Source organism: Lissotriton helveticus, chromosome 10 (genome assembly GCF_964261635.1).
Source record: "Lissotriton helveticus chromosome 10, aLisHel1.1, whole genome shotgun sequence".
NCBI classification, from domain to species: Eukaryota; Metazoa; Chordata; class Amphibia; order Caudata; family Salamandridae; genus Lissotriton; species Lissotriton helveticus.
Window position 1 is genome coordinate 12,079,865 of NC_136071.1, and position 23,734 is coordinate 12,103,598.

Here is a 23,734-nt window from a genome sequence, read left to right on the forward strand (position 1 = left end):
GCCCCGCCCACCACCCACACTGAGGCCCCGCCCACCACCCACACTGAGGCCCCGCCCACCACCCACACCGAGGACCAACCCACCACCCACACTGAGGACCAACCCACCACCCACACTGAGACCCCGCCCACCACCCACACTGAGGTCCCGCCCACCGCCCACCATCCACACTGAGGCCCCGCCCCACCACCCACACCGAGGACCAACCCACCACCCACACTGAGACCCCGCCCACCACCCACACTGAGGCCCCGCCCACCACCCACACTGAGGCCCCGCCCACCACCCACACTGAGGCCCCGCCCACCGCCCACCACCCACACAGACCCCGCCCACCACCCACACTGAGACCCCAACCCCACCACCCACACCGAGGCCCCAACCCCACCACCCACACTGAGGCCCCGCCCACCGCCCACCACCCACACTGAGACCCCGCCCACCACCCACACTGAGACCCCAACCCCACCACCCACACCGAGGCCCCAACCCCACCACCCACACTGAGGCCCCGCCCACCACCCACACTGAGGCCCCGCCCACCACCCACACTGAGGCCCCGCCCACCACCCACACCGAGGACCAACCCACCACCCACACTGAGACCCCGCCCACCACCCACACTGAGGCCCCGCCCACCACCCACCACCCACACTGAGACCCCGCCCACCACCCACACTGAGGCCCCACCCCACCACCCACACTGAGGCCCCGCCCACCACCCACACTGAGGCCCCGCCCACCACCCACACCGAGGACCAACCCACCACCCACACTGAGACCCCGCCCACCACCCACACTGAGGTCCCGCCCACCGCCCACCATCCACACTGAGGCCCCGCCCCACCACCCACACCGAGGACCAACCCACCACCCACACTGAGACCCCGCCCACCACCCACACTGAGGCCCCGCCCACCGCCCACCACCCACACTGAGGCCCCGCCCACCACCCACACTGAGGCCCCGCCCCACCACCCACACTGAGGCCCCACCCCACCACCCACACTGAGGCCCCGCCCACCACCCACACTGAGGCCCCGCCCACCACCCACACCGAGGACCAACCCACCACCCACACTGAGACCCCGCCCACCACCCACACTGAGGTCCCGCCCACCGCCCACCATCCACACTGAGGCCCCGCCCCACCACCCACACCGAGGACCAACCCACCACCCACACTGAGACCCCGCCCACCACCCACACTGAGGCCCCGCCCACCACCCACACTGAGGCCCCGCCCACCACCCACACTGAGGCCCCGCCCACCACCCACACCGAGGACCAACCCACCACCCACACTGAGGACCAACCCACCACCCACACTGAGACCCCGCCCACCACCCACACTGAGGTCCCGCCCACCGCCCACCATCCACACTGAGGCCCCGCCCCACCACCCACACCGAGGACCAACCCACCACCCACACTGAGACCCCGCCCACCACCCACACTGAGGCCCCGCCCACCACCCACACTGAGGCCCCGCCCACCACCCACACTGAGGCCCCGCCCACCGCCCACCACCCACACAGACCCCGCCCACCACCCACACTGAGACCCCAACCCCACCACCCACACCGAGGCCCCAACCCCACCACCCACACTGAGGCCCCGCCCACCACCCACACTGAGACCCCGCCCACCACCCACACTGAGACCCCAACCCCACCACCCACACCGAGGCCCCAACCCCACCACCCACACTGAGGCCCCGCCCACCACCCACACTGAGGCCCCGCCCACCACCCACACTGAGGCCCCGCCCACCACCCACACCGAGGACCAACCCACCACCCACACTGAGACCCCGCCCACCACCCACACTGAGGCCCCGCCCACCGCCCACCACCCACACTGAGGCCCCGCCCACCACCCACACTGAGGCCCCGCCCACCACCCACACTGAGGCCCCACCCCACCACCCACACTGAGGCCCCGCCCACCACCCACACCGAGGACCAACCCACCACCCACACTGAGACCCCGCCCACCACCCACACTGAGGCCCCGCCCACCACCCACACTGAGGCCCCACCCCACCACCCACACTGAGACCCCGCCCACCACCCACACCGAGGACCCACCCACCACCCACACTGAGGCCCCGCCCACCACCCACACTGAGGCCCCGCCCACCACCCACACTGAGGCCCCAACCCCACCACCCACACCGAGGCCCCGCCCAACCCCACCACCCACACCAAGGACCCTCCCACCACCCACACCAAGGACCCTCCCACCACCCACACTGAGGCCCCAACCCCACCACCCACACCGAGGCCCCGACCCCACCACCCACACCGAGGCCCCGCCCAACCCCACCACCCACACCAAGGACCCTCCCACCACCCACACCGAGGCCCCAACCCCACCACCCACACCGAGGTCCCGACCCCACCACCCACACCGAGGCCCCGACCCCACCACCCACACCGAGGCCCCAACCCCACCACCCACACCGAGGTCCCGACCCCACCACCCACACCGAGGCCCCGACCCCACCACGCACAGAGGGCCCACCCACGGCCCACACAGAGGGCCCACCCACGGCCCACACAGAGGACCCGCCCCACCACCCACACCGAGGACCCTCCCACCACCCACACCGAGGACCAATCCACCACCCACACCGAGGACCCTCACACCACCCACACCGAGGCCCCGCCCCACCACCCACACCGAGGCCCCGCCCCACCACCCACACCGAGGCCCCGCCCACCACCCACACCGAGGCCCCGCCCACCACCCACACCGAGGACCCACCCACACCGAGGACCCTCCCACCACCCACACCGAGGCCCCGCCCCACCACCCACACCGAGGCCCCGCCCACACCGAGGACCCTCCCACCACCCACACCGAGGACCCTCCCACCACCCACACTGAGGCCCCAACCCCACCACCCACACCGAGGCCCCGACCCCACCACCCACACTGAGACCCCGCCCAACCCCACCACCCACACTGAGACCCCGCCCACCACCCACACTGAGGCCCCAACCCCACCACCCACACTGAGACCCCGCCCACCACCCACACTGAGGCCCCAACCCCACCACCCACACTGAGGCCCCAACCCCACCACCCACACTGAGGCCCCGACCCCACCACCCACACTGAGGCCCCGCCCCCACCACCCACACCGAGGCCCCAACCCCACCACCCACACCGAGGCCCCGCCCCACCACCCACACTGAGGCCCCGCCCCACCACCCACACTAAGGCCCCGCCCCACCACCCACACTAAGGCCCCGCCCCACCACCCACACTAAGGCCCCGCCCCACCACCCACACTGAGGCCCCGCCCCACCACCCACACTAAGGCCCCGCCCCACCACCCACACTGAGGCCCCGCCCCACCACCCACACTGAGGCCCTGACCCCACCACCCTCACAGAGGGCCCACCCACACCGAGGACCCACCCACCACCCACCACCCACACAGAGGACCCACCCACCACCCACACTAAGGCCCGCCCCGCCACCCACACTGAGGCCCCGCCCCACCACCCACACCGAGGCCCCGCCCCACCACCCACACCGAGGCCCCGCCCCACCACCCACACCGAGGCCCCGCCCCACCACCCACACCGAGGCCCCACCACCCACACCGAGGGCCCGCCCCACCACCCACACCGAGGCCCCAACCCCACCACCCACACTAAGACCCCGCCCACCACCCACACAGACCCCGCCCACCACCCACACTGAGGACCCACCCACCACCCACACTGAGGACCCACCCACCACCCACACCGAGGACCCTCCCACCACCCACACCGAGGACCCACCCACCACCCACACTGAGGCCCCAACCCCACCACCCACACTGAGACCCCGCCCCACCACCCACACTGAGACTCCGCCCACCACCCACACTGAGGCCCCAACCCCACCACCCACACTGAGACCCCGCCCCACCACCCACACTGAGACCCCGCCCCACCACCCACACTGAGGCCCCGCCCCACCACCCACACTGAGGACCCGCCCCACCACCCACACTGAGACCCCGCCCCACCACCCACACTGAGACCCCGCCCCACCACCCACACTGAGGCCCCGCCCACCACCCACACTGAGGCCCCAACCCACCACCCACACTGAGGACCCACCCACCACCCACACTGAGGCCCCGCCCCACCACCCACACTGAGACCTCGCCCCACCACCCACACTGAGACCCCGCCCCACCACCCACACTGAGACCCCGCCCCACCACCCACACTGAGGCCCCGCCCACCACCCACACTGAGGCCCCAACCCACCACCCACACTGAGACCCCGCCCCACCACCCACACTGAGGCCCCGCCCCACCACCCTCACCGAGGACCCACCCACCACCCACACTGAGGACCCACCCACCACCCACACTGAGGCCCCGCCCCACCACCCACACTGAGGCCCCGCCCCACCACCCACACTGAGGCCCCGCCCACCACCCACAGAGGCCCCAACCCCACCACCCACACTGAGGCCCCAACCCCACCACCCACACTGAGGCCCCGCCCACCACCCACAGAGGCCCCAACCCCACCACCCACACTGAGGCCCCAACCCCACCACCCACACTGAGGCCCCAACCCCACCACCCACACTGAGGCCCCAACCCCACCACCCACACTGAGGCCCCGCCCCACCACCCACACTGAGACCCCGCCCACCACCCACACTGATCCCCACCACCCTCACCGAGGACCCTCCCACCATACACATCTAAGTCCCAATTACAAGCTGAACAAACTGGCATCCTCTGCAGACTGGGTTTTAAACACCAAATGTGATAAACATTTTCCCAAGCAAAGATATTCAAGGATGGGTTCAGTGTTTTGGTTCTGAGTTTTTCACATGAGCAAAATAGTATTAACAAGTCAGTTTCAAAGGTTTTTTTTCTCTTTATATATCATCCATACGGATCGAAGAGCAACCAGCAACCAGAGGAACCATCATGAATCCCTGGACTTTCCTCCTCCATTGCCCTACAAGAACTCCGGGGCCCTTTGGGTAAATGAAAGGTGAGAGGCGCAGATGCTTTAGTTTATGAAGCTCAGACTACACACCTGTCTAGATCAAGGTTGGTGTGAGAAAGCACCTTTTTGTACATGGTTAGCCCCCCAATGTTTGCCTGGTTTTGATGTGGTTTAGTGCACAGGGTTCCTGCCAACCAGGTGCCCTGTGCCAATGCTCCTTCCCTAAAAACAAACTTCCAATTGGTACTTCTGCCCCCTGAAAGTCCCTAGTAACTGGTACCCTGGGTACCTAGGGTCTGGGAGCTAAGGAGGGCCCCCAAGACCCCACTCACTGGGCCCATGCCACTGCCTTGCAGCTCGCATGCCCCTTTGAGTGAGAAAACGACAGGAGACATGGCACCCTGTCTGGGTGCCATGGCAACCAGCACTGCCTGTAGGCACAAGTAAGTTAACCCTCTGGCAGGCCTCCCAGCCCTAAGGCAGGATGCACTATACCACAGGTGAGGGTGTATCTGCATCAGCAGATGTGCCCCTACAATACTGGGGTACATCTTCCTAAAAGTTTAAGTGCCAGGCAAGCCATAGAGAGTACATAGGCTAGGAACACGACACCATGATGACTTAACTAAACCCAGGAGAATTTGGTACCAAACTACTCCTTACAATAAATCCACACTGATGCCAGTGTCGGATTTACTGTAACATGTACTCAGAATGCCCCTCAGAGGTGCCCCCTGAACCCCTACCAACCCTGGTGAGGTCTCTGACCGACTGTAGGCAGCCTGCCACCACCAGACATGTTTCTGGACCTCTGGAAACAGAGCCCCTGCTCTCTGAGACCGGAAACAATGTACAACCTGGTCAGAGGTGTCATGCCTCCTCCCCTGGATGGGCCAGTGCTCGAAGAGGGAAGCTTCAAAGGCCTGCTGTCTTTGTAAGGCAACCTCCAGCCTCTGCTGCTAGCAGCAAATGTCAGCCCCTGACTTACACCCCCGTTTTGGGCAGGAAAAACAGCGGGATAGACTCAAAGGAATAGGAGGTGGGCCCACCTCTGCCATCCCCAACCCTGAGGTGGGGAATGAGAGGTGAAGCACAACTTTCAGTCCCGCCATCTTGAAGATGCAGAGATCCCTCCAATAAGGGCTGGGTCTAAATATAGTATTTAGGTGTCCTCCCAGACCTAAAAATCAGATTTGTGACAAAATAAGAACAAAGACACAGATCCTGCAGAGAAGACTGAAGACGATGACTGCCTTGCCTCCAACCCTACCGGCCTGTCTCCAGCTTCTGCAAACCTGCGATCAGTCTTGCAGCCTGTGATCTAAGAAATCCTGGGAGGACTGCTACCTTCGAAAAATACTCCAATCTCCCGTGGACAGCAGACCTGTCCTGAAGAAGCCTACTCCAATGACTCCGGACCCCGGTACAGGCACGTTTCCTGCCCACTCTGCACCCGACGCCCACGGCCCGAGTCGGAGCGGCTCACCTGTGCAGTGAAGTTTCCCCGGCTATCCTGACCTTGTGTCCAGTGTTAGTTAACCTCTCCTACCCTCCATGACTGCACCTGCAGTGTAAATCCAGAAGCTCCCCCTGACTGCGTTTTGCATTGCGCCCGGTACACTTTTGGGGAACCCATGGACTCTGTGCACAGTATTACCTCCTAGTGGCATACCATGCACAGAGCCAGCTTTCTGCAGTTCGGTAGCTGATCTGTAGGAGCTCAAGTCCCCTCTCCTCTGGGATAAGACCTCTTAACCCCAGAGGGAACTGAGCCCTAGGAACGTGGGCCTTACCTGGCAGAGCTCCTTGGTTCAGTGGGACCCTCTAAGTAAGAGCTGTGCCAAGGACAGAGGACCTCATCTACTCTTTAAAGCCTGAGACAGCCAGCTGCTGATCAGGAGAAGGGAGAGGGCAGTGGCTCCCACAGCACCTGCTGGGAGGAGGGCTCCTTTATACCGAGGACAGAGACCCCCCCCCCCCCCAAACCTGGTGCCACTAAGAGAGGGGGTAGTGCCTCAGCAATCCAGAGTTCTTACTCTTATTGGCCCATGGCATCTGCCTAGCTGGGCTCCTTGGCCAAAGCAAGTGTGGAGTAGGCTAGTCACCCACTTCTACTGGCCAAATATGTCCCAAAAGGTAAAGGACATTTGTAACTCCTGTGTTACCTGTCAAACCATTGGCAAGGCAGGTAGCAAGCCAAAGGACCCCTTAATTCCACTTTGTGGCTTCCTTTGATAGGGTAGGGGCCAACATTGTTGGTCCCCTTGACTCTCCAACTGCCTCTGGTAACTGATTCATGCCTCCAGGTATCCTGAAGCTATACCACCTAAAAAGGTCAATGCTTCTGCAGTGGATAAGGTATTCATCGGTATCTTTACTAGAGTGGCTTTCCTAAGGAGGTGGTGTCAGACCGAATGTTGGACAGGCCCCACGAAGGGCTCGCTCCCTCCCCGCGTGACAGGGCCCAGACATCGGCTCTCCGGGTGCTACCCGCAGAAACAACCCGCAACCCGTCCCCCTCCGGGACGCCTGCTCCCGGATATCTCTGTGCCACGGGCCCAGGCCCCCGTCAACCCCATTGCCCGGCCCAGCCGCCATCTTGGACACTGCACCACGCGGCCGCGTGGCCTCGGCTCAACCCCAACCCTGGGCCTGGCCGGGCCCCGACATCCCGGCACCACCATCCATCCAGGAGGTGAACGGACCACTTGGCAGGTTAATGGGAGAAAGAAGTGTCGATGGCTCTCCCCCGCCAGGTGCCGATCGCCCCCAGCCTCCCCGGGTGCTGGCTCCACCCCCCTGCTGGGTGTCTGGACTCCCTCATCCCGGACCTCCCGACCTCCCAGTGCGAGGGTCCGGACATCAAAGGGCGCCAGACTTATAACTGAGGCAGCCCCAGAGCAGGAAGGCAGTTGTATCCTGGAGTCGAGAGACACCGAGAAGAACTCATCCTTGACGGACTGCTGGCGGTGCCGCAGCCCTGCCTTGTGAACTATTGTCCTGCCTGCTGGCGCTGCCGCGGCCTTCTGCACCGTTCATCCTCGTGGGACCTGCTGGCGCTGCCGCGGCCCGTTGTAACCGTCATCCTCGTTGGGACCTGCTGGCGCTGCCGCGGCCCGTTGTAACCGTCATCCTCGTTGGGACCTGGTGGCGCTGCCGCGGCCCGTTGTAACCGTCATCCTCGTTGGGACCTGCTGGCGCTGCCGCGGCCCGTTGCCACCTACGACCTCTTCGGGACCTGCTGGCGCTGCCGCGGCCCGTTGCCACCTACGACCTCTTCGGGACCTGCTGGCGCTGCCGCGGTCTGACCCGTCCGAACGCCGAGCTCGAGGATTGTGAGCTACCACCGTTTCACCTCAGTACCTGTAGGTACCAAGACTGTCCCGCTACCCCCTTCCCCTAATAGAGACTAGAATTGAGAGGATCATCGTGTCCTGATCTCCTTGTATCGTACCACCTTACTCAAAGAATTGCCTATAAAAGGTGTTAAGCTGATCTTCGTGTGGTGTCCATCTGTGGGGGGGAAGTTACTTGTCTGTACGCACGCTGGAGACGGCCCTCACCGGAGGCCTCTCCCCTTGTGCTCGGCCGACCCTCCAGGTCCCCGTCTAACATTGGTGGCAGCGGCGGGATCCGAACCAACGCGTACCGTACAGAGAGTAACTCACCCTACGACTAATCCACAATGACGACCAGAGAGAGCGGATCTGCAGAGAAATTCCAGATGGAAAAACTGGAAGAGTACAACCACCGAGAGCTAAAACAATTTTGCATAGAACTAGGCATTGCTACCACCGGTCTGAGCACGAAAGAGGACTTCAAACACGCCCTAGAATCCTGGGCAGAGACAAATACCGCCGGACCCCGGGACCTCGAAGCCCCGGAAACAAACACCACCCTGACAGAAGAAAGGAGAACGGATCTCTCCCGGGAAGAGATCCGAGAACGAGAGAAAAATAGACTTCACGAGTTAGAGCTGGCACGGCTCAAATTAGACGGAGAATTGAAACTGGCAGAACAAAAGATGAACTTAGAACACTTACGGCTCCAAGAAGAGCGAGAGGAGAAGCAGAGACAGAGAGAACTCGAAGAAAAAAGACTGACATACGAACACGAGTGCAAGCTAGCGGAGATAGAGATGCGCAAACAGAACTAAGACCTAGGGGTGCCCGAGCAACCGCGCCCCCCAGGTACTACCGAACAGAAGGTCCACACCCCCAAAGATGTGGTCCGGGAATATGTCCGGAACGACGACATACAGCAGTGGTTCAAGGCCTACGAGATCGCCATGACTGCCCACCGGATCGCTCGAAGTGACTGGGGGGCCGGTCTATGGGGGAGATTCGTCAATGAAGGCCGTGATGCCCTGCTGCAGCTTCCGGACCATCAAATGACGTCCTATGACCACATGAAGGCCGCCCTCCTCAGTCGATATGGGCTGACGTCCGAGATGTACCGCCAGAGGTTCCGCAACTGCACCCGCATCCCGGGTACAACCTGGATAGAATATGTGAACTATTTCAGCCGAGCTTTCGAGGGATGGATCAAGGGTAGCAACGTAACCACCTACGAACAGCTCTTCAACCTCATTGTGTGGGAGCACCTCTCCAACAACTGCTTCGTCGAGCTCAGGCAGCACCTCCTCGACAGTAAATTGACTGACCCACGGCAGCTCGCCGCCGAGGCTGACCGATGGGAGAGCACCCGAGTGGCCCGAAGTGGGCCCAATGAGCAGAACAGACCCAACCAAGGTCATCATCGTCCCCGAGGAGGAGGAGGAGGCCCGGGCCGGGGCAGAGACGCCGTCCCGGCCGCTCCCACGAACTACACCCCGCCCCCGGCCGGCCGGGGCAACCCCCCGATGCGCCCGGGGTTCCGAGCCAACATTACGTGTCATCGATGCCAGCGAGTCGGCCACTATGCCAGTGACCCGACCTGCCCAAAGAACCAGACCCCCGGGCCCCGCCAGGTGGCTGCCGCCGCCCTAGGAGAAGAGCAAGTCTCCGAGGAGCCTGAAGATTACGAGCAGGAGCAGCCCGAGTGGGAACCTGCCGCCATGACCCTGGCCTGCCTAGGGGGGAGAGACCTGATCCCGCGGGCTCCCCTACCAGCCAACACCAGGAAGTACAGCCAGTGGGTGAACATAAATGGGCGTAAGGCCGAAGCCCTGCGTGACACAGGGGCCAGTGTGACGGCCGTCCGTTGTCACCTGGTGACCCCAGAACAAATCCTGCCAAATGTTCTTTGCCCCGTCCGATCGGCCGACAATTCGGAGAGCCTGTGTCGGATGGCCTGCGTCCCCTTCGAATGGGGAGGAGTGTCCGGGATGCTAAAAGTGACTGTCCGCGACGATGCCCCCGTGGACTGCCTCCTGGGGAACGATCTCGAGAGTTCCCCGTGGGCAGCCGTTGAAAGAAGAGAGCACCTGGGGATGTTAGGCCTCCCGGGCTGGGCGTGCGTAACAACCCGGTCCATGGCCGCCGACACCATCCCTAGATCTGAAGAACCCGCATGGCCAGCACCTCCTCCCCCGATCGCTCCGGAGGGAGACTCCATCCCTACCGACACCCCGGAACAGCCCCAAGAAGAGCCCGCTCAACCCCAAGACCTTCCGGACCTGGCTCAGTGGCGTCAGGAAGGGGGGCCCACCCAAGAACAATTCCGGCAAGAGCAAAAGACCTGTCCCTCCCTCGAGGGACTGCGACAGCAAGCGCTCGCCCAGAGCGCAGGAGACACCGCAGGGGCCCACTGGATCTATTGGGACAATGACCTGCTGTACAGCGAACAAAGAGTAGCGGAGCTGGGGACCAGTCGAGTGCTGGTGGTGCCCCTCCGCTTCAGAGACTTCCTTTTGAACCTGGCCCATGATGTCCCCCTGGCTGGACACTTGGGGCAAGACAAAACATACAACCGCCTGGTGACTCACTTTTACTGGCCTAGGATGAGAAATGACGTCTCGACCCACTGCCGGTCCTGCCCGACCTGCCAGGCCAGCGGGAAGAGCGGCCGCAAACTCAAGGCCCCCCTGCAACCATTCCCCGTGGTGACCACCCCGTTCGAAAGGGTGGGAATAGACATTGTGGGGCCCCTGGACCCCCGAACAGCACAAGGGCATCGCTTCATCCTGGTCGACCACGCCACCCGCTATCCTGAGGCGGTTCCCCTTCGAACTGTAACAGCACCAGTGGTAGGGCGAGCCTTAATGGGGATCTTCTCTCGAGTGGGCTTCCCCAGGGAGGTCGTCAGTGACAGGGGCACGAACTTTATTTCAAAATATATGAAATCCCTATGGCAACAGTGCGGAGTCACCTACCGATTCACAACCCCCTATCACCCGCAAGGAAACGGACTGGTCGAGCGATTCAACCGCACTCTCAAGGGGATGATCATGGGGCTGGAAGAACCCCTACGCCGCCAGTGGGACGTGCTACTACCGTGCCTCCTCTTCGCCTACCGAGAAGTCCCCCAGAAGTCCCTCGGCTTCAGCCCCTTCGAACTCCTGTACGGACACCCTGTTCGCGGGCCTCTCAGCCTAGTTAAGGAGGAGTGGGAAATGGCCCCCCTGAAGACCCCTCCAGACGTCTACAAGTACCTCCTGACCCTCCGTAATCAGACCCGGCGATTCAGAGAGCTCGCCAAAGCCAATCTTGAGGCCAGTCAGGAGGACATGAAGAAGTGGTACGATCAACATGCCTCCTCCATCGAATTCGAGCCTGGCCAGCAGGTGTGGGTGATGTCCCCCATCGAACCCTGTGCCTTACAGGACAAGTGGACGGGGCCCTTCAAGGTGATCGAGCGTAAGAGCCGCGTCACCTACCTCATCGACATGGAATCCCCCCGGAACCCCCTCCGGGTCCTCCACGCCAACAGACTCAAACCCCACTTCGTGCGCTCGGAGCTCAGCCTGCTGATGGCCACAGACAGTGGAGCTGAAGAGGACTCCGAGCCCCTCCCTGACCTGCTGGGGACCGGGGAAAAAGATGGTTCAGTGGACGGGGTCCAACTCTCCGAGGCCCTGACCCCGGAGCAGCGCCAAGACTGTCGGGCCCTCCTGCTACAATTTGCACGCCTATTCTCCCTCACACCCGGGGTCACCCCCTGGTGCCTGCACGACGTGGACACCGGCGACAGTCCTATCCGACACCGGCCGTACCGAGTACCAGATCGGGTACGCACCTGCATCCAAGACGAAGTCTCCAAGATGCTCACCCTCGGAGTCATCGAACCCTCGGACAGCCCCTGGGCCAGCCCGGTTGTACTGGTCCCCAAAGCGGCGGCCCCGGGCACCACACCCGAGCTCCGGTTCTGCGTCGACTATCGGGGTCTGAACGCTGTCACCCGAACCGACGCTCACCCCATCCCCCGAGCCGACGAGTTAGTTGACCGCATGGGGGCGGCCCGCTACCTAAGCATCTTCGACCTGACGGCGGGCTACTGGCAGATCGGCCTCACCCCCAAGGCACAAGAACGATCCGCTTTCTCCACCCCGGATGGACACTACCATTTCAGAGTGATGCCCTTCGGCATGAAAAACGCTCCAGCCACGTTTCAGCGACTTGTGAACCAGGTATTGGCGGGCCTCGAGGAGTTCAGCGCCGCCTACCTGGACGACATCGCGGTGTATAGCCGCCACTGGTCAGACCATCTCCGCCACCTCCGAGGGGTCCTGCAGGCCCTCCAACAGGCCGGCCTCACAATCAAGGCCAGCAAGTGCCAAATAGGCCAGGGGTCCGTGACCTACCTCGGACACCAAGTGGGGAGCGGTCTGGTGGCCCCCCTCCAGCTCAAGATCGCTGCCATCCAGTCCTGGCGGCCCCCCGTAACTCAAACCGAGGTCCGAGCCTTCTTGGGGCTCACCGGATACTATCGGCGGTTCGTGAAGGACTATGGCAGCATTGTTCGGCCCCTCACGGAACTCACATCCAAGACCAACCCAAAAACCGTCAACTGGACTCACGACTGTCAAGCGGCCTTCGAGAGGCTGAAAGCCGCCATGTGCACCGCTCCTGTGCTCCAGGCCCCCGACTACAGCCGTGAGTTCATCGTCCAGACGGATGCCTCAGACCAGGGCATCGGGGCCGTCCTCTCCCAACTGAACCCCGAGGGAGTCGACCAACCAGTGGCCTTCCTCAGCAGACGCCTCCTGCCCCGAGAACAGCGCTGGAGCACCATTGAGCGAGAGGCCTTCGCAGTAGTATGGGCCCTCAAGAAGCTCCGGCCTTACCTCTTCGGAACCCACTTCCGGGTACAAACAGATCATCGGCCACTGCAATGGCTAATGCAAATGCAGGGAGAGAACCCCAAACTATTGCGATGGTCCATCTCCCTGCAGGGGATGGACTTCACTGTGGAGCATCGCCCTGGCCAAGACCACGCCAACGCGGACGGCCTGTCCATGCTTTTTCCGCCTCGACGAGGAGAGTCCCCAAGAGGATGGGTGACTCTCCCCGCCTTCAGCTGGGGGGGGGACGCATGTTGGACAGGCCCCACGAAGGGCTCGCTCCCTCCCCGCGTGACAGGGCCCAGACATCGGCTCTCCGGGTGCTACCCGCAGAAACAACCCGCAACCCGTCCCCCTCCGGGACGCCTGCTCCCGGATATCTCTGTGCCACGGGCCCAGGCCCCCGTCAACCCCATTGCCCGGCCCAGCCGCCATCTTGGACACTGCACCACGCGGCCGCGTGGCCTCGGCTCGACCCCAACCCTGGGCCTGGCCGGGCCCCGACATCCCGGCACCACCATCCATCCAGGAGGTGAACGGACCACTTGGCAGGTTGATGGGAGAAAGAAGTGTCGATGGCTCTCCCCCGCCAGGTGCCGATCGCCCCCAGCCTCCCCGGGTGCTGGCTCCACCCCCCTGCTGGGTGTCTGGACTCCCTCATCCCGGACCTCCCGACCTCCCAGTGCGAGGGTCCGGACATCAAAGGGCACCAGACTTATAACTGAGGCAGCCCCAGAGCAGGAAGGCAGTTGTATCCTGGAGTCGAGAGACACCGAGAAGAACTCATCCATGACGGACTGCTGGCGCTGCCGCAGCCCTGCCTTGTGAACTATTGTCCTGCCTGCTGGCGCTGCCGCGGCCTTCTGCACCGTTCATCCTCGTGGGACCTGCTGGCGCTGCCGCGGCCCGTTGTAACCGTCATCCTCGTTGGGACCTGCTGGCGCTGCCGCGGCCCGTTGTAACCGTCATCCTCGTTGGGACCTGCTGGCGCTGCCGCGGCCCGTTGTAACCGTCATCCTCGTTGGGACCTGCTGGCGCTGCCGCGGCCCGTTGCCACCTACGACCTCTTCGGGACCTGCTGGCGCTGCCGCGGCCCGTTGCCACCTACGACCTCTTCGGGACCTGCTGCCGCGGTCTGACCCGTCCGAACGCCGAGCTCGAGGATTGTGAGCTACCACCGTTTCACCTCAGTACCTGTAGGTACCAAGACTGTCCCGCTACCCCCTTCCCCTAATAGAGACTAGAATTGAGAGGATCATCGTGTCCTGATCTCCTTGTATCGTACCACCTTACTCAAAGAATTGCCTATAAAAGGTGTTAAGCTGATCTTCGTGTGGTGTCCATCTGTGGGGGGGAAGTTACTTGTCTGTACGCACGCTGGAGACGGCCCTCACCGGAGGCCTCTCCCCTTGTGCTCGGCCGACCCTCCAGGTCCCCGTCTAACACCGAGGTACCAACTTCATGTCTGGCTACCTAAAAGCCATGTACATTGAGTGTGGGGTGACCTACATGTTTACCATATCACCCACTAACTAACGGTTTAGTTAAGATTTTCAACAAAACCATGAAGAGTATGCTCATGGAACTACCTGAATAACTCAGGAGATGGGATGTCCTTTTGCCACACCTCCTTTTCGCTTTTTTTGTGAGTGTGTGAGACCATTTGCTGACTTAGTGTGTACAACAAATGCTTTACACTGTCCTCGGATACTGCCTTACTGCTCGACCAAGCTACCACTTTAGAGAGTAAGGTTATATCTAACTTTAACCTCTGCCAAACCTCTGGGGATTGTGGACTCTGTGCACACTGTACTTTACTTTGGTCCAGTATATACAGAGCCATTTTCTTACAACTGTGCACACTATACCTCACTTTGGTACAGTATAAACAGAGCCAGCTTACTACACCAACACGCCCCTAAGGTTGACTACCTGATGTTAACACGAAAACTAGAATTCCACCATCCTAGTTTTTGATGGAATTAGGCACCCCGGGGCAGGGTTATGACCACTTCCCCCAGGAAGTGGTCATATAGGGGGGGGGGGAGTAGTCACCCTAAAGGTAAGAAGCTCATTGGCAACTACCTGTTACTCCTCTTAATGCCCCCTAAATTGAACATTAATGTGGCAGGAATTCATATTAGACAGATCCAAAATAAGACGACAAAGAAGAGCCACGAGAACTGAAGACTTGTGGGCTTTTGGTGTCAAACCCTTCCTACATGCACCAGTCTGGACAATCGTGAATAAACCAGTTCATCCGGCAGCTGAGCCCCTACCAAGAACCCCGGTAGACTGCCAGACCTTCACAAATTACCTGCAATCTTCCTTAGAGTAGAGAAGCTATTCCCCTGCAGTCTGCAGGCACCAAAAAGCAAAATCTGGCTTACCATATGGGCACTCTCCGGTCGTACTAAGCCAGCAGTCGCCAAGGAAGAGGTCTTCATGCCCCAGAAGTTCAGCACAGTCTCCTCATCAAGTGGGAAGACGCCAGGACTAACTGGAGCTGCACAGCACCACTACCCTTTTGACCTCTTGCAGACACCGAGTCCTGTTTAAGTCCAGATGGGACTCCAACCGCACCAAGACGGAGCAGCCGATGAGACGTCAGCACCATAGAGACCCACTTCCAGAGTGTCCCAGCTGTCCTGATTTTTCCAGTCAACCACAAGGCCCTGCTACACACCAGCCCAGCCGACCAAACCCCTCTGCACCAGAGCACCCCGGCCCAGGTTACCGAGAACTGACTGTTCTGCCTTGCTCCCAGGACGCTTGTGAACCAGGCACCCCAATGGGAGTTCCCAGACTTGTCTCCAAGTCCCCCTGTGCAGCCGGTTTTTAGGTTGGCCCCTCATTCTCGCCTCCGGTGTAGCGCGTAAGGCTACCAACCCGACCAGCACCCCTGCAACCGGATGCCCCGGGGCAGGTAACGAGTAACTGCTGGTGGTACTTTGGACCTTGGCCCACTGCAACCCTGAAAGACGCCCGGAAACAGACTGTAAATACCTGTATGCAAAACATGCCTTTTTTCACCATGGGTAAGCATGGCTGAGCAAAGACGCATTAAAATGAACATTTTACAAACATGCAAAAATCAATATTTAAAAAAGTATTTAACTGATAACGATCTTCTTGCTATAAAAATATATGTAAAAAGACAAGTTACTTTTCTAAATTGGTCTCGGATTTCTTGTGTGTGTGCCTCCTTTATTGCCTCTGTGTAGAACAAATGCTTAGCACTACCCTCTAATAAGCCTAACTGCTCACCCGCTTTACCACAAACAGGGCATTTAGTGTTATAATTTTAGCATCTGTCAAACAATAAGGGTTGCCTGGACTCTACCCAGCATGCTTCGTTTTGGTGCCCTATATAGAGTGCCAGCTTCCTACAACCCCTATACAAGATCTTAACAAAAATAGTTTCATAAGAAAGGAAGCAGGTACTTTAGGCTATAGACTTGCATCCAATGCCGAGGCATAGGGGCATCGACGTTTGATTTAACAACGTGATGTTTAGGGGCGGATAAATGCATACTGAATACTCTGCTGTGTGAAAGAGCAGAAAAGTAGACAACCAGGTTACAGAAACAAAGAACATGGAAAGTGGCTTGGAATGAAAAGCTTAAGCACAGGATTATGGGACAGGAAAAACCATAACAGACAAAACAATCTCCAAGCCTCCGCTTACCCCAGCGCTGCGTAATCCGGGCCGCCCACCTGCCGGCTGGCCTTGAGCAGATCGAGGATCCCGCCAGCGCCAGAGCTGGCGCCCAGTTTCTGGCTCATCATGTTGTCCAGTTCCTCATCGGTGGTGTAGTCCTCCTGAAAGACAAGAAACAAGGTAAAATTTGAAACATGGAAATACAACATAAGCAAGGGGAAGATACTGTGGAATCGAAGGTATGCACCAAAACCACCCATTATTTTGCCAGAAATAGCCCCGCCTTTACAAATTCACAGCTACTCCCCATCAGACAGCAGAAATGAAACAGGAAAACATACAATACTAAGAGAGTACTGGGATCCAGGGCTTATACACAACTCTCTCTGCCCGTCTTCAATGTCCCTCACCCTAAGGCAGCAAACCCAAAGAACAAGTTACTTACCTTCGGAAATGTTCTTTCCAGTGTATACTCTATATGACTGCAGCAGACTGGATCTGGAAACGTTACCAGCAGTAATCCTGCGTGCAATTCGGTGGCTTCATGGGGTAGTCATGGACTCAGAGACCCTTTCCTCTACTTCTTGGGACTCCTCCTCCTCCTCCTCCCCATTGGGAAACGTTTGATTTGCCATGGCCGTGTCATTTTCTGCCAGCAACTTCAGGAGACTGCCTGTTGTGGGTTTGGGGCCCAGGGCACTTTTCCTTGCTTTGCACAAATCTTAAAGTTGGGAAACTTACAGAAGTGCATAGCGGGTCAGGTTGAGCTCCTGGCTGGTCCCTGGAGTTTCAGACATGGTTTTGAAAGTAGTTGGGGTCTTTTTAGAGATTTAAAAATATGCAAAAGGAATACTAAGGCCTAACTACTGAACAGACATTTGAATTTTTTTAACAGAAGCTGGGGGGAGGGGGGGGGGATTAGCCAAGGCCCGAACACTGGTTCAATAATTGTTTGCTGCACCACCAATGTAGGAAGCCCGCTGTGTATATGGTGTACCCCTAGGTGGTTATACTGTGAACAAATGAATGAAGGATTTATTAAGCACATACTCCTGCCCGGAGGAGTCTTTGGGGCTGAAGAGACATGAAGGTTAAAATTCTGGGGTCCTCTTGATGGGTAGTGATAATCCATAAAGAAAACACACCTCCTATTACTGTACGAAAGCCACGTTTTCAGAGATTTTATGAAAACTGATAGTGATGGGGCGGTTTAAGTTCCACGGGTAGGCTGCACAAAGTCCAAGCGCTCCCCGAAAGTGTACCGGGCTCAAGGTAACACCCAAAGTGCTCTATCAGTGATAGTGTGGGCGAGCAGCCTTAGGCCGAACACAGAGGAATGTAACACTTTTATTGCACAACAGTGATCCATAATGCACACGCGACACACGGAAGAGGTGTGGCGCCGCGGCCAGGGCGACTGACGCTGGAATCTGGGGACCACGGTTCGATCCCCGGCTCCGGCGGCAGGTTAGCCCAGCACCATGTGACTCTGGGCAATAGCTCGCTTAATCTTCCCGACGGCCCCCCAGCGCCTAGAGACCCTTACGGGTGATTGTGCGCTTTACAAATGTGGACTTTACTTTTACTTTACTAAAGAAGGAGATCCATATACATTTTAGAAAAACAAGTTTTGTTTGTAATTTCTTTTAAGACCAAGATCTTTGCAATAAGTGAAGTATGTTTTTAATTAAAAATATTTTCCACTTTCAAAAGTAAACACTTTTTGCAATTGCTGAAAAGCTCAATGTTATCCTATGGAGGAAAATAGTAATGCGGTGAACAGGTAGGCTCACACCTTACTGTACAAGTCTTCAGGACCGAAGGTCAACAAGGGGCAAGGGTTAGGTGAGTACCAAACGTGCACCACGAGCGGCACAGGGGCGGCAGGGTGCAGAGGTCAAAATCGGAGGTGGGTCCAATGCGCTTCAATGGTGACTGGGGGTGCTCGGAGCTACACTACTTGCAGGTAAGTAAATCAGTCGCAGGGGCCAACCTTTGGTGGTTAGGTCAAGCTCGACGGTAGCACAAAGCAGCACCATGTATACACCACCAGCACAGGGGTGGCCGGTGCAGGGTGCACATTCAGAATCAGGCGCCCAATGCTTTCAATGGAGATTCTGTTTTCAACAAACAGGTTTCAGGCGTCGCACTGGAGGTAGCAGGAGGGAGATCAATGACAGCAGAGGTAAGTAGAGATGTAGGGGTCACAGGAACACCATAGAGTCAGCTCACCAAGGTCCAGGGGCGCCAGGTTCAGGGGTATCTTTGGATGTCAGTCTTCTTAACAGAGCCGGTCGAGGTCAGGGGGCGCCTCTTGATTCAGGCTGCAGCTGTTGTCGTTGAGTCCATGAGGGGTCTGCCAACGCTGGACTTGAGGTCAGGATAGCTGGGAAATCTGTTCTGGGTCGGTGGTTCCCCTGCACATGGGCCGGAGGTGTCAGGTGCAGAGTGGGCAGGATTCTAGGATCTGCAGGACACTGGAGTCCTTTGTACTGGATTCTTGGCGACAGAACTGCTGTCCTTTGGAGTTCCAAACTTCTTCATAGTTCAGGTAGTCTTTCTCGGGTTTCTGGAAGTCGCTGGCTGCAGGGCAGGCAGTGTCTTCTTACAGGGTCTTGGAAGCTAGAGACAGACGGGTAGGGCTGGGGCCAATTGAGTCATCGTCTTCAAGCTTCACTGCACGGCGTCTTCCTCGTCCTACTTAAGTTGCAGGTAACTAGTTTCAAGGTCTGGGGGAAGCCACCTAAATACGAAATTTAGGGGGCGTTTTAGGTTAGTAGCAGGTATTGCCAGGAGGAGTCCCCTCATCTTTAAGATGGAGGGGACTGAAAAGTGTGCATAACTTTGCCTCCTCCACCTGCGAGGTGGGAACCAATCCTAGCCTTTTTCTAAGGTTTCCCGCCAAATTGGGGGTGTAAACTAGGGGCTGCCACCTGCTGCTAGCAGCAGCAGAGGCTGGGGGTTTCATTACACTTGAGCACTGCTTTTGAGCACTGGCCCCATCCTGGGAGAGGAGGTGTGACATCTCTGCCCAGGATTTGAATTGTTTCTGGTCCCAGCGCGCACAGAGGCTCTCCACCCAGGGGTCCAGAAACATGTCAGGTGGTGGCAGGCTGCCTGAAGCCAGCCTGTGACCACACCAGGGTTGGTAGGTTTTCAGGGGGCACCTCGGAGGTGCCCTCTGAGTATATGTTAGAATAAATTCCACACAGCCATCAGTGTGGGCTTAATTTGAGGAGTAGTTTGGTACCAAACACTCCTGTGTTCAGTGAAGCCATCATGGTGCTTAGGAACTCGAGTTGCTGGGTTTCCAGCCCAAGTACTTTCTGGCTTCCCTGGCACTCACAACATTAAGGAATAGACCCAAATATTGTAGGTGCATTTCTGCTCACGTAGATCTGTCCACACCTGGGATATAGTGCACCCTGCCTTAGGCAATGCTAGCAAGTATGGCTCACAGTGTGCCATGTCGAATTTGTCGTTTTGTCTGCACCAGACCACGCATGTTGCCGTGGCAGTCAGCATGGCCTAGGTGAGGGGTCCCTAAGGGACCCTCTTCAGTCCAAGTGCCCTTGGTACCCAGGTAACTTTTACTAGGGACTTAAGGGGCCCTGAAAGGCCAATTGGGGAATAGATTTTAGGGAAGAAGCACTGGCACAGAAGACCTGATTGGCAGGGCCCCTGTGCACTACAATCAAAAGCACATCAATGTCCAGGAAAAAAGTGGGGGGCTAACCATGTCAAAAGAGGCACTTTCTCATAACCGAGAAACCCAAACAATGCACAAAACATTTCAAGAGGCAATCCACATCACCACACTTGGTAGACTGAATGACTTTGAAGTTACAAAAGTGAAAATTATAGATAAGAATGTCATTCATCGCTCACGGCATTAAAGAATTATCATACATTTTAAAGATGATTTTAGCCTGAAGAAAAGAAAGTCCACACACGCACATGCTCCTACCTCAACGTCGAACTCCAGTTCACCGGGCTCACGGATCCGGTTGGGATCAGAGCACGGTTTAGCACGCGGCAGTTTTCGTGGGAACTCTGCAAAGAAAAAGGACAAATATCAGAAAAGGAAATGTTAGACATGCCATACAGTACAAAAACCAACTTTGAGAGGTGGGATTCTGGGACATTTTGGAGTTTTCGCAGGATGACCGGTATTTTGAAAACTTTGGCCCTCAGCAGCTGTTTCTGCAACGTTTGTCATTTACAGGCTTTAAGTTTGGGGGAGGGGGGTCGAACCTCCGTGGTCCCTCCATAATCCCTTCTAGTACGACTGTTTAGCAGTCCCCATACCCAATATTCAAACAGGACTTCTCCCAATGTGTCTCAACACCTCCCATAGAGAGTCCTTCCCCCATCAGCAGCTTTTTTTTTAATTTAGTTTTTATTGCCATTTGTAAAATTATCTTTGGTACAATCTGTACATTTTTACATCAATAACAGGAACACATTCTTCAGAGTTGATATCGTCAATATGGTATTCTTTGGCATTTAAGCAAAACAATAATCATTCTCCGAAAGTCCACCTCCAACAAACAACATTCCCTTGGGCAATTGCCGCCCCTCTGTTTGGCAACTGTTACTGACATGTTCCTCCTGTGTCAAGGTTCCCTGTGGGGAGTAGTTGTGTCCGTTGTCCGCACTATCATTCTCGCATGATTATGCCCTATATGTATCTGCATATATGTCGTATATATCTACCGGGCCTGGGGGGGGTGGGGGTGGGGGGGACGGGACTGGAGGGGAGAGAAGACCACCCAGGGAGTCCCTATGCTATTGTGTGTCTGATCTTATCCCCGCTATGGAGCCTCACCGTCCCACCAGCTTCTTCTTGAGAATCTGGTTATTTATAGGAGACAGTGTAGCAGTTAAGGGGCACAGAATGTAGAGGACTGCATTTCCAGGGGGTGGAGTTGGATAAAAAAAAAAAAAAATAGGTTGGAGGAAGCTGTGGAAGAAGATATTGAAGGTTCATACTAGAAAGCGATCTCTCCAGGCTCATTCCGCACACATCTGATCACCATGTGGTTAGCAGGTTCATTCTAAACTTAGGCAAGAACAAAAAAACACATCGGATAGGACAATCTACACATACTTGGAAGCTTCTTCCTTGGGGATAGGACCTTCTTCTCCTTCCGTGGTGTCTCGTCGATTTGAAGGTCCTCCTCAGAATCCAGGTCAATGCCATCCACAAAGCAGGCGCTATGCTGAAGGAGCTTGGCCTTGTGCGAGTGCTTGGTCTTTTGGCGTTTGGAAGAAATGAGGGTCCTCTTATTACTGAAAACGAAAAATAAAGGAAGTGAAACTTTCCTCCCTAAGCAGCAACAACTACAGGCCCAGCCCTTGAACTCTGCACAATCCACAAAGAGTACATTTATTTATTTGCATTTATAGAATTTATAAAGTGTTCCATCATCAACTGGTATCCTGGTGCTAGCCTCTAAAATGATTCAGATCACAAGAGCATGAAGGAGGTAAAAGCCATGATCTACTATTGGGCTTCCCAACTAGGGTTCATCAATGACGGACGGAACAAACCCAGCCAATACGACCAATTCATTTCCTCCATGGGGTGTGTGGGCCCCTTCGGCCACTAATGCAGTGATTGTGGCATGGAAGGTATCCCTCAACATGATGGTTGGTGCAATTAAAAAGGCAATGGAGACCCCCTCCCTCCCCTTTTGGGGTGGAACGTTTTAGCTGTGGCACTAGAGGGGTTCCGTGAGTAGGACGCAGCTGGTGGGTCTATGGTAGAAGCAATTACCCAACACGAATAATTATATCACATTCTTTGAAGACCAACATAAAGAATGTGGCTTCCCCCAGTCCAAGTCCTTGCTAAATCTACATCTCCACCATGCACCGTCTCCTGACTTAACTCTTCAATTCCTGGGGATCAATCTTTTAAAAGAAAGCCATACAGGTCCAGCCTTTCCAGACAAGAAAATATACCTTAAATATAGACCTTAAATAAACGTGCTCCAAATGTCTTTGGCGCCCTCCGGGGAGGCAGGTCTTGGCTCTACGGAAGATGCAAATTCACAGTTGGCACCGACAGCCCTAAAGGAAATTGATGTCTCTTCGACTCACACTCCGTCAACTGAACTATCTTCAATATATGTATACTTCACCAGAGCATGACTGGACACTGGGAAGACTTCTCCACTCCCTATGCCCGATATGCCACACGGAAGAGGTACACTTTCTCCACATACTATGAAGCTTTAGGTTCATGAAGGGCTTTAGGGTGGCGGTGGGAAGTGTTCTGTAAGACGCCATAGGTTACTCAAGTGCTCCAACTCCCTCGCAAGCACTTCAACACTCTTGATGATCTAGCTTGTTATGACGGAGTATCTGTGGGTTTGGGTCCTGCCATTAACGAGAAGGATGTACCCTAACAACAGAGGGGTGGAACAGCTCGGAGGTACTCCAAGTGGAAAGCAGACGTGCAGGAAAAATCCTGGAACGGCCCATATACTAAGCTCATGGTGGATAGGCTGAATATTGGGCTTACATGAAACCCCTTTTTGTCATGGGCACAAAACCAATGACCTGGCTGTATCCATCTGCCACTGGGAGCTATAAACGTATAACTGAGGACTACTATCTGTAGGAGGATTAATAAATGCCACAGTTATGTAGTTGCTCAACTTTTATGGTTAATATAAAAAAAGTAGGTCAAATCTCCTCCCGAAGAACAGACGGATACGCTTTTTTCACATGTTGCCTGGAAGTAGGCCCATTGCAGTCTCAGCTTTATACCTGGCTGAAGACCCCTAACTTGGACAAAACTGGTCCTAGGCAGCTTGTCCTTCGGTTCAAAGGAGGACCTGGCCTGGCGTTCGGGCCGGGCCGTCCCC

General features: G+C 57.3%; 1 protein-coding gene across 2 annotated transcripts in view; it reads right to left on the minus strand.

Moving 5' to 3' along the window:
* PHF8 (PHD finger protein 8) overlaps positions 1–23,734 on the minus strand; it is a 90,740-nt gene that overhangs the window by 16,254 nt on the left and 50,752 nt on the right. For both annotated transcript variants that reach the window (XM_078664563.1, XM_078664562.1), the window contains exons 14-16: positions 21,970–22,151; positions 20,827–20,912; positions 16,887–17,020 (exon numbers count right to left, since the gene is read on the minus strand). In XM_078664563.1, coding sequence (XP_078520689.1) covers positions 16,887–17,020; positions 20,827–20,912; positions 21,970–22,151 — 402 coding nt within the window. The remainder of the gene's footprint in view (positions 1–16,886; positions 17,021–20,826; positions 20,913–21,969; positions 22,152–23,734) is intronic.